Source organism: Cariama cristata, unplaced genomic scaffold (genome assembly GCF_000690535.1).
Source record: "Cariama cristata isolate BGI_N322 unplaced genomic scaffold, ASM69053v1 scaffold7355, whole genome shotgun sequence".
Classification (NCBI taxonomy): Eukaryota; Metazoa; Chordata; class Aves; order Cariamiformes; family Cariamidae; genus Cariama; species Cariama cristata.
Window position 1 is genome coordinate 37536 of NW_009615728.1, and position 12430 is coordinate 49965.

Below are 12430 nucleotides of genomic sequence, written 5' to 3' on the forward strand. Positions count from 1 at the left end.
ACATTGCAATGACAGGCTATGAAAATTTCCCATAACAGACAGTTCTGTTTCTGGGATATATGTTCATGAATCATACAGAACGATGGTTCTGCTTTCAAACGACTACATAAATACCTTGGATTACTTATGTTATCAATTCTGATTCCATTAATTTAATCCCATCAAAGAAAAAATTATACACACATTCTGCAGAAACAGTCATAAATGCTACCTTGAAATGTCCGGTTTCAACTTTTATCTTTTACATAAAAGTTCATCTCCACTCATCAAAAATAGCCGTTTCATATACTTGTATCTACTCATTTGTCTCTAGCACATAAAATCCTCTTTCTGTGATAAGCAACTGAACAATGTAGAAGGGTAAATAATACCAGATTTTAAAGATAGTCAGAATATTATATAGGGCAGCTGGTTTAGCAGTGATTAAGCAAGATTACAAAAAAAACGCAATTTAATTATTTATGAGAGGTCAAAAGAACAAAGTTAAGTAACACCTAAAGAGACAAGAGAGGGTTGTCACAATCAGAAGAGCCTACTATAAACAAGGATATCACATGAGAAAAAGGAGAACAGAGTCTTAGTACCTCGCTAGTCTGTGGGGAAAGAATAAAACCAGACCATGGAATAAGGGTCTGAAGCTGCAGTAGTAACACAAACATATCGAGGACTTTCAAAGGCGTAACAGTAAATCACGAAAAGAATACTTGACTTGTTGACCAGGGGACCAGAACAGTAAGGGTAAGACAGTGTTGTTTTCATGAGCTAAAGATGACTGCATAACTCCAAAGCGAGGGAATGAAGAAAGCCACAAGTGGGCTGGACTTAGTCATCCTTACCAAATGAAAACAAAGTGTTTTATCTTTATATCACACTAGAGGGTATTTGTAGGCTAAGACAAAGTATAAATATTTAGCTATACTTGCAATAACTGTTCATGCTATTACTGTGGTTCGGGGGGCGGGGGGGAAATAAAAAAAAAATCACATAAAGCAATCGACGTAATTCAGCAGTGCCTGTGACTGTGCTGCAAGTAAGTACTCTTCTCCCTTTCCAAGAGGTCAGTTTGGATGACTCTGGTGAATTTTCCTGACATCACCTTCCTTCTTTTTAAAATTAATGTAACATAACCCTATTTTGTGCTGCTCCAGCAATGCGGGAGAGCCAGAAAGCTCTCCTCCCGGGCAAGTTGACCATCCCTTCCGTATGGGGAAGCCCTCAGCTGGCGAAGAGCTGGCTCTGTCCCACACTCCAGGAGGGTAATAGGTGTGGTCCATGCGAAAGCAGGCATGCCCGAGAGCTGCGGGGCTCCTGTTCTCTGAGCAGTTCCCTCGCTGCCCTCATCGTGCAACGGCAAGGCGAAGCAGGCATCCGAACCACTGTACCTCAGGATTTACATCAATATATCTGTATCAAATCGACCTAGATGCGAACCTACAGTAATTCATTAAACAAAAAGCTGAAGATATCCATTTCTGTTCTTGCGGTTCACCAGTCGTGTTATGTCCACCACACTGGACCCTGGACTTTCAGAATTTTAAAAAGCACAAAAGTTCAGCCCAGCTATTTCAGAACTTGACAAAAACTTGCTTATATTTTATCTGTAATTTCTCACTACACACTTACCCTTCCTGTGACAGTGTTATTTTATGCTTAGAAAGCATCATCCATTTTAGGTCTCAAAATACTTGATAAATAAATACTTACAAAACCTCAATGCTGCAGTAAAGTACTAAAGCCATTTTGTCTATTTGTAAACTGAGGTCCAATCCAACCGACTTCTCTAAGGTCCCACAAGAACAGCTAGGAATTTAACTCAAGACTCCCTAATCCCAGTCTTCTATATTAAACACACGAGCAAGAAAAACCTTTAGGGGTTTTTTTTGCTAGCAATATAAAACATTTTCCAATGTGTTACCATCTTTTTGCATGCAGTATCAGGTAATGTGGGCATGCAGCCTCACTGTTTTTTTCAAGTCATAAATGATGAAAGGGTAAAACCCATAGAAAAATTAGGAAAATACACTTAGCAGCCAACACAAGCAACGCATAGGAAGTGCTGTAGGCAATTGGGTTTAGAAGTATAAACATCACATTAGTAGACCCATGAGATAGCATGATGTAGCCACACCTGGAGAGTCACTCTCCTGTTCCCCTCCCAACCCACTAATGAAAACAAGTCTGAAGCCAAAAATGTGAAGATTCAACTGTACAACATCATTTTTGGTCTCAAAGGCTAACTACATCAAACAGACGTAAAATAAGCTGGATTTACTTCAGCCAAAATATGTTTCCACTTGAAACAAGATTGAGTTCTGTCTAGAAGACCTTGAGATTTTACTAGATGCTGTAAATCTGTTCAGCAGCTGTGGGTGGCACCAGTTTCACAATAAACCGGGCTATGGAATAAGTAGGAAAAGTCCTAGGTAAAATAACTGAAAGCTGAACAATGAAACAATCATCAATCATTTATGGCTCTTTCCTGTAGGAAACATGTGCCCCTATTATCTGGATATCACTGTGAAATATCCACATTAGTATCCAGCTCACAAAATACCAAGCATTTTCATTAGCTCATCATCTTTCAAAAAAACCCCAAACAACGAACACACAAAGAACACCAAAAAACCCAAACCACCCACAACAACATTTTTCCCCAAGAAAACTGGTTAAATAACATCTAGTAAAAGAAAAAAGCCACCAGAGAAAATGCTCTAAATATTTGATTGCATCACAAAAGTAAATGTCTATATTCCATGCACAGGTCTCCAGCAGCTGTTTTAGCTAACGGTTGGCAAATTAATCCTAGGAGACTGTTGGTGAGGCCAGGGGCATGTAGCAATGCAGACAGTGGAAACTCACCTGTGGGTGTTCCACCCAAATCATAACACAATTTATTCTAACACAGGAAAGGCAACCCAGCGTTGGGCTTGTGGCCTGTTTTAACCTCAATGCCACACAAAGGACTGCAACAAAGAATCCCACTACAGAAGTCAACGTCTCATTGAAACTAGCTGAAGAAAGGTGGGTGTCTGATCCCAACGAGGCAATACCTCACTGGTCATCAGAGCGTGTTCCAGCGAGAACCTTACAGTCGATGATTCAGTCACCTAGGGGATTGAAAAATCATATTTTTCCAGTCACATCCCTGCAAATATCATCAACTGAAGAGGTGAACCCCGATCACGAGGCTGCTACTAGTCGGACCCGTGGCACAGAGCTAAGGCCCACCTCTGCATCCCTTTTATGAGCCGTTCTCCGCTCAACCTCTTCCTCCTTGCTACACATTCCCACTCTTGTAGCTCTTCCAGAATAATTTCACTTGTCATGAGTACTTAACCTGGTTCTGTCAGAACGATCTAAAGTAATACAGGTCATTTTAGCAGAACCAGAGTAGAACATAACTACACACAAAGTACCTGGGGGAGGAGGAGGAAAGGCAGAGACCAAGGGAGGAGCAGGCTGGGGCAAGGATTCCTTAATCTGGCTCAGCTGCGTTTCATTGATTACAGTCTCAGTAGCCCTGATAGTGAAAGGTGGAGCTTCTGTGAAGACTTCCAAGCATGGTTCTTTCTATCTGTCTGGCTAGAATAACAAATCTTGAGCTTGGGCTGAATAAATCATGGGGGAAAAAAGAGAACTCAAAATACCCCTGCAGTTGTGAAAAGAATGCATATTATAAATATGGCTCCCAAACGGGGAAAGAAAACAAACCAAAACCAAAGATAAGCATATAACTCAAGTTCAGCAGAAAACTGTCTATTTGACAGCTGTGACAAGTTTAGAAGAAATAATGCATGTTTTCAAAATGCTACTTTTCAGTGCAGTTCCTTACACAAAAATTCCTCAATTGCTTTCAGTGCCTGCAAAAGGAAAAAAACACTGTCAACATAAATAGAGCCAGAGAGCTGAAATTCTGAAGATGATGATTAATGTGTCAATGTACTTTTCCAAACCACTAGGAGAATTTTATGGATCAACTTTGGAGCATGCAGTCTCTCTAATCTGCTTACATCCTCCAACAAGGATTTAAAATTCACATAGACTCCAAACGTCCAATTCAGCCACAGTGAACCGCATCCAAGATTACAACTGGCCTACAACTGCCAATAGCACAGGTTCCTACTCCACACTTTTTGTTGACTAATATTTTCCAAACAGACTGCAGTCATACCAATCAAGATGTGCTTTCTACAGCCACAATCCTCCTCCCTAAAAAGTACCCATGACATGGAACACCTTCAAAAACAAGTCAGATGCAGTTTGGGTAAGTTACAGTCATGGTGTGAAGGATCCTCAGTCCCCTCCAGAGGGAGTTCACTAGCTCCTCTCAGGAATGGAGAACACCGGCCAGGATACCGCACAATCCTTTGACTTCATTCTGCCTTTGTTTCTTCGACTTTGCCTCTGAAGGAGCTACACGATTTTGCGGAAAGGGTATCATTATCAGGTTTGGTTTTCTTCAGAAGTTACTTACCAGTAAGTCTTTTTGCATTATCCTGTCCTTACTTGGCCTCAAACAGGCAGCTTTACTATCATTAAAACAAGCAGATCTAACAATGTATGTGGTTTGAAACTATGACCTATTCAACAAGAACCACACTCAGCCACCACTTGGACAAAGCTTTAAGGCTCAGCTTCTGAAGGATTCATTCCAGATCTGCATATGTCTCAACAGGAAGGAAAGACCATCCTTTGAAAGCTGAGCTCAACATAAGTACACCCCATCATGGCAAGAGAAAGGGATCTTTCCTGCACTGAAAAGATGTGTCAGCTTCACATTTAAAACCTGGAAAAAAAAAAAATCAGACCTTCATGTAGTCTTACAAACTTCATGTGGTTAGACTCTGCTGCCTTCTCATGGTGGAGGAATATTTGTGAGGAACTTAGGCTAGGTCTCCAAAAACAAGCTAATTTTTTTCAAAGCAGGGGTGTGTTTGTTTCCCTAATGCAGCACAAAAAGAGATGACTGACCACACCTCATTGCTCAATGCAATACTATGTTTATATCTCTGATATCTCAATTAAAATAGTTGTATATGTCTTTTCTATTAAGATACAGAGCCATCTAGTACTGAAAGAAAATACTTGCAATAGAAAGAAAACATTAAAAGATTCTTCAAAAACTGGACTCCTTTTCTTTTCAGCAAGTAAGAACATTTTACAGGCCAGAGGAAAAAAAATCTCAAATCAGAGCAGGGAATGCAATAACAGTTTGAGACTCACTACTTAAACCAACAATTCCTATCCTTACTCTAAGTACAAAGTAATCCATTACTTCTCTATAGCAGTACCAGACTACTTAACTTCCTATGCTGGCCAGTAAAAACTACAGTTGAGGCTCCTCTTCATTTTTCCTCATTCATCTTTTATTTAGGGAACAGTGGTCTTCGAGTGCCTATTCTCCTTATGCCATTTGCTGTGGAGGATATAACTTGTAGAAGGAAATAAAAAGGTGCTTTACTTTCCTCTATAGGTGCATAAGGCAAGCAATGACCAAGCCCTACATATGCTACATATTACAAAGCCGTTATGCTTGCCCTAAGTGTTTCTTCCCCCCGCCCCCCCCCCTTTTTTTTTTTAAACACCATATGGTACTATTTATCTTTGCGGGTACAAATAAAAATAAAGACTTCTTGAAACCACATCTGATTTATTCCTGACCACTGTAAAATCTGTAATAGAATATACTGTCAAACCACTGGCATGGAATGTGAATAATGTCTATCCTGCCTTCTGACTTCCCTCTCACACAAACACATGCAACTACATTAAAGAATGTGAAGCAAGAAGAAAGAGTCATGCTGAAGTGAGGATTCACTGTATGCAACCGTTGCAAATGCCAACTACCCAAACAAGTTTCACAAAGTCAATTGTTCTAATAGAAGGTCTCAAGGCATTGACAACGATAGGCCAGAGGACAACGAAAGCTAGAAACATCCTACAGGAAAAAAAGCATACTGTTCCAAAAAGCCAAAGAAGTGAATTAGCATTTTGACAAAAGCTACCGCAATGGCTGGCGACTTAACAGTACTACCACAGTTACCAGTAGCTACTATCCAAAAGAATGAGAGAGTAGGGGAACAAATTACTCATGAATCCACAATATTTTAAAGCTCTGCAGCTGAATATTCATATTATCCCAAAGTGCTTAGATCACTTCAAAAGGGCACATGGGAAATTTGTGATGCTCAATTTGTGGTTAGTTACTAATGCAGCAACATTTTGCATTAATGAAACTCCTGATGTGCATTAATTACTGTACTGGCTTGTAACACATTTTTGCGCCTATTACTTTGCTAATATGTAGAATAAAAATAATCATGTATGGCTTCTGTGAGTAGAGAAACATAAGCCACAGCTCATTTGAATTTAGAAAAAACAGACTATATTAAGAAACCATGCAGTTTCTCACCAGAGTCTCTTGTGCATGAGAAGATGCCATTAACAAAACGCATCAGCACATCTGAGTTCCTAGAAACGAACTTACCTTGGAGTCCCTAGAAATCGCTGTGATCTCAGTTGTTCAGCCACATACAAAGATGTTGCTACTGCTAGTAGTTCTCTTCTTTCAAGATCTGTCAACTTGTGTCCTAGTTTTCAGAAAGCAGTTCAAAAAAAAAGAAAATTAGATCCCAGACCAACACAGACACAAAAAGTAACAACTACCAGTGAAGACACTGCTCAGTCCTTACACACGAAACCTACATTTTTCCCCTCTAAATTAAGATGAGGCTTAGCATAGCAGACGCTCCGAGTTTCAGAGTTTAAATTGCATGTTTTCATACAGATCAGCCCTATTGCTAACACTGGTATCTCTGTTAAAAACAATTTGACAACTGAAAGAAAAAAACCTAAACGATGCTGCAGCATCTTGTTTTCGTTACTGAAATGTCACTGGTTGACATATTGTGCCTCATGCTGGTAAGGAATCCATCTGTACATTAGAACTTACTCAAAATATACAGCATTCTTTCTCAGTACTTTACCTTGCAAAAGCTACAGATCTTCCAAGCAAAAGCGATAACGCAACAGTATAAACTCCAGAAAGAAATGGGGATAAAACTACCTGTCAGCCCTGGGTCATTTAGTGCCATTTGCATAATCATCAGTTTGCGACTAACGGAGTCAAAGTCCTGCTTGGCACTTCATAAGCAGAAAATGGTTCAAAGTAGCCTACAATCTGAAGGCAGGCAAGCTAATAAAAGGTTTGGACACAAAGGTGCAAACCAGGGTTGGGTATTCTCCCAACCTGGTCTTGTTCCAGAAAGTGAAGGTTAATTAGAAATTCAGCTGTTCATTTGGCAGTCTAAAAGACAGAGCACAGCGACAGAACTTTGCCCTCTCCATCTTTAGGTTAGAAACCACACAACACGGATTTGGTATGAAAAGCTGGCAAATAGGTGGTCAAGACTGGTGTCAGCGGAGAAGAAAGACAGTCAAAATTGATGGGAGAGGGAGCAAAAGGACAAGTAAAGTACTCAGTCCAGAAGGCAGTGGCAGGAAGTTAAAGTTGACGTAGAAGAGGACAAGAAGGGCAAAGCTGAACTGTCATGGAGAAAAAGAGGCAAACGTTATCCTCGGGAGACAGATTTTGCACAGATGAAAGCAAGAGTGATTCAAAAGCCAGAGGGGAGGATAACACAATAAATAAAGTTAAAAGAGATAAAAGTCAAGACTGAAAAGACTTAGCTCAACTCAGTTACAACATGGCTCTCAAAGCGCTCAATGTATGTGTATCCCAGCCAATGCCATCATCCACGGCAAGTACGGTTTTCACATGACGGGATGGGGGAAGAGGGAGGGAAAGGGTTCGGAAGGCTGTTATCTCCCTCTGCAACTCTACCCAGGGGAACACGTTTGCTTCCAGTCCCGCAGCAGAGAAATAGTTACCCAGGTCCCTTCTACATCTCCACTCTCCCATCACCTCAGCGCTACTGCATGTAACGTTAACTCACATTCCCCAGTAACGTTCACTAGCAAGTGACAATTTCTATCAGTAGCATAAGGTAAGACTAATACAGTCCTCAAGAAAACCCAGAATAGAGGGCTCTGTAAAGGACTGCAGCGGACTTTACAGTAACACGTGCACATTTTCAAAACAGGACTCATCGTTCCACTGGGCACGTGAAATGTGGATGGGTAAAGAGGCTGCTTAGTCCCCTTCAGCAATGCCACCATCCCACGGTGACGGAAACACACTCATTACAGTCCCAGCCAACACTACAAAGGAGCTGTCACAGGCCAAAAAATGTCAATTTGAAACTAACAAAAGCCAGCAAATCTGCATCAATCTATTTTTAATTTAGTCCCTATTAACATATTCTGGCTCAAGATTACTGCAACTTCCTCTGCTCAGAGTTTATTTTTTTTATCTGCCTTGAAATGGAAACTGTCTTCACTGTAGCAAAGGCACACAGAAATATAAATGCTGAAAGGCTGAGGAACTGGCTTGAGAAACAAACTTGAGCTTTCCTTTGCCACTAGAAAAACTGACTGCAAAGCGCAAGTCAAAATCCGCTGAAATTTTGTACTAATTTGTGTATATGTACACACATATAAATGTATACATATGCCTTATATAATTATACAATGCAATAATACCAACTATCTGGCTCTGAAATGTGCCAATTTTCCAATTGTTTACACACAGTGAATAAGCTCCGAGATCATTTTTCCAAAATGCTGTCCCTAAAATTGATAATTTGTTTACATGTCTCAGCTAAAGACACATCAGGAATCTCCTAAAACCTTTCCTTTTTACCCTGCCTAACACCCATCACAAGCCCGTGTGACCAAAACTGCACGTTCCCACCTGCTCCTGCACACACTGGTAGTATCAACTCATATAAAGGAACAAGGTAAAACTAGAAAGATCTCAATTTCAAGGTTTTATTGCATGACCCTCATCTTGGATGAAATCAATAACTGCTTTTGCACTTGCTGTGCTGCAAAAACTATTTTCAATTAAAAAAAAACAACCCAAAAAAAAATCAAACTCCAAACAGTGAACAAAGGTCAGTAATCTGAAACAGGTTAACAACTCACCAAGAGTTACATTCACCGCTTCATTATCACAAACATGAAAAAAATATTTATCCGCTTTCTCTATTTGTCACTATTTGCATTAGTTGTCACACAGATGAGGCAAGCGGAAAACCAGTCATGACTGTAGTATCCAATGTGGGATTTCTGGGAGGTAATATAAAAATACTACCAAAATCAGGTTTTGGTCTTTGGCAATAAAAATACAAGCTACCACAGAATGTCCTCAGCATAACTTTGGAGTATACTTCGGAAGCTTGATTAAAGGCTGCTTCCCAAGGATGGCAATTTACCTTGATAACACAAGACAGACCGCTGTCAGTACCGCCTTAGTTCTCCGAACTCCAGTCCCATTTCCCCTGTCTTCTGCTCTTGCTCTGCTGCTACGCTCAGCAGAATTTTAAACAGTTTTGAAGTTAAAATTTTCAGTTACATTACTATATTCAGAAATACACACACGTTCCAGATAGTGATACCTTCATTTCACTTCAAGTGTTATTTTACTTTGGAATCCACCTCTCGGGATTTCAACTGGGTGTCTTGAGGTATAAGTTGATATTCCCCATCAACAAAGATATAACACTACAGCCTTTCACGTTCACCATGCAGAAGATTGACCTGAAAAGCAAGAAAGCTACCTCCAGGGTATTTGTCCAAGTCCTGCCTTGAGAGGGAGTGAAATGAGTAGGCAGCAAAGGCTCCCCAGGTTCCCACATGGGAAGCTCTGCCACTGCTCTTTCCTACTCTTGTCACTGCAGGCTCCTGGGCTACACAAAGATTTCATTTCCACCATCACACGTGGAGCCAGTAGCTCCCAAATCTCTCTGCTTCAACCTGGGATACACTTCTGCATTGTCACTATCATCTCTGAGCTGAATTGTAGAAGGCGAACATAAAACAGAATTAAGGGCTACAAAACTGAGTCACAACTAAAGCAGTGGAAGCACTGCTGTTCATACTGTTTAAAACTAGACCGCACACATCTATTACTACTAAAAGACAGAACCCTGGTCGGAAGGAAGACAAGGAAAAAGTCTTTCTCTCTCATTTCCCTGATGTTATGATTGCTTAAATCAATATTATCCCAGTATCCCCCAAGCTGAGTCAAAAAGGTTCATGCAATTACTTTACATAACCAACTTCAAATTAAATTACATAAAAGGTCATTTTTCCCATAACAGTCTCATTTGCATTTTGTCCTAGAAATGTGTTTCCTACTATCAATTACAGGAAGAAAAAAAAAAAATAAACCACAAAAACAAACAAGCCCTGGTTATGTGCCCCAGTCTGTTACTTAATACTTGAAAAGTGACTGTATTCCAGTTGGGAAGGATAGAAATTAAAACCAAAATAGGTAAGATAAAGTGCAATGCATAATGTAGATCCATACCAACACAGGCAACGTTTATATCACTCCTAGATTCTGGTTTGGCTCAAGTTTTTCCCCAATGGATTCTGAAGTTGACCATTACCGACCATTCTGAAGTTGACCATTACCTGACATTACAATGGCAGGTATACCAAGCAGGCTGAGGCAGAAAACGAAGTTGGATGTTATTAAAGGCTTTCATTTCTTCTGAAGTCCAGCAGAGCTTTGCTCCACTCAGACACTCATGGTAAAAGACAGACAATGTTGTTGCGTATGCAATCTCAAACCATTCAGAACAGTGAAGAAGAACGTCTCTCGGAAAGCTCGTGATCAATTATAAGACGGATGCTATAGCGTACAGAAAGGAAATCTCTACTATTTGGAATTATAAAGGGATTAGTGACAGACCAAGAAATCTTTCTTGGCTTCACCTGCCAGAAAGAAAAAAGTCAAGTAAGGTGTTAAATCAATTTTTATAATCCAGTAGCTTCATAAAAATGAAGACAAAGATTAGATTCCAGGGTGGCGAAGATGAACAGAACCAACAGCAACCATCTTCTCCCTTCTAACAGTAACACAGCCGGGAGAAGCTGCATTCCCCTCTCCAACTAGTAACAAAAGCCTCCAGATTTAAAGTTAAAAGTCGTATCTACAGTCCCAATTCACCTAAAAAGTGCTTTCGTTCATAGCAGAATCATGGAATGACTTGAGGTTGAAGAGACCTTGGGAGGAGGTCTTTAGTTTATTCAGCGTGCCCCCCTCCCCACCAAGCAATCTCAACATCAACTTCAGACCAGGTTGCTCAGAGGTTTGTGCAGTCAGATCTTGAAAATCTCCAATTTATGACTGCTGTCTCTGCCTCTGCTGCAGCACAACTCATTGAAGAGCCTGGCTTCATCTTCTTGGGAACCCCCTCAGAGGTATGAGGACCATTAGACTGGAAACGAGAAAGCTTAGGGTGGACCTAAAGAAGCCTGGTTCTCCCAGCCTCTGCTCACAGACCCTCTGTTCCAACCCCACCACCACACGGGTGGCTCTTCGCTACGACTTACTCAAGTTCATTGACATCTTTCTTACACACCTGAGGCGGTTAAAACTGGACACGGTATTCCCAAAATGGTTTAGTAAGTGTTGAGTAAAGCAGAGTAATCATTTCCTCCAACCCATATAATTATGACAAACACAACGTATCTAAAAGCCTTCACCTCATACACAGTCTCTGGAGCCAACACACAATCGCAGGAGGGAGAGGTGCTTCCTCTTTCTTCCTTTCCGTATTAGAAATCACCTACTGATAGTCCATCAGGACTTCTGCTCTTCCACTCCACCCAAATGAGGTCAACGTGCTAGAAGAGGGGAAGTAAAGGATTCTTTTTCATTTCTTCCCCTGTGTTTTGGTATGACTTCTGCAGTAATCTCTTGGAAAATGGCCCATTTCTCATTTGCGCAGGATGTCTCTCCCAAAGAGACTGACCAAGCATTTGAGACGTCATTTAATAACCAAGAAGGGTGGACCATTAAAAAAAAAAAAAAAATCTCAATATTAAAACAGATATCCAGGAAGACTAACTGTGAAACAGATTGAACCACAAAGAATGATCCAATGAATAGGGTACTAACATAAGGATCCTTGAGTTTAAGTTGTGCTTTGTTAAAGACTCCTCTTGGATCTTTGTGAAAACAGAGATATTTTCTGTGTCTATAAAAAAAGGATAATAGATAGTATATTCCTTTCTCACCAGGCAGGTTAGCAAGTACAGAGGCATGCCAGGCTGCTTGGAAGCTGCAGAAGGACAGCTCCTCTCCCAATACTCTACTCTAGTAGCATGGGCTACTCCTGCACGCTTGGCAAACATCTTTCTTCTGTGAGCAAAGTGCTTGGAGGCCATTCTAGGACAGATGTATTTGTGTCACCTAGCCTAATCCGTGTTGCTGCACCCACCCTCAGATCCACACTCCTCCCAAAACCTGCATGTGTTACAGAGCAATAACCGACTGCACGCAGGCATCCATCACCAT

The 12430-nt window shown here is 40.7% G+C and overlaps 1 protein-coding gene across 1 annotated transcript in view; it reads right to left on the reverse strand.

Annotated features, from left to right (window-relative positions):
- PCCA (propionyl CoA carboxylase, alpha polypeptide) overlaps nucleotides 1-12430 on the reverse strand; it is a gene marked incomplete at both ends in the record, with an annotated part of 99509 nt that overhangs the window by 17107 nt on the left and 69972 nt on the right. Inside the window, one exon of the mRNA XM_009699920.1 lies at nucleotides 6488-6590. Coding sequence (XP_009698222.1) covers nucleotides 6488-6590 — 103 coding nt within the window. The remainder of the gene's footprint in view (nucleotides 1-6487; nucleotides 6591-12430) is intronic.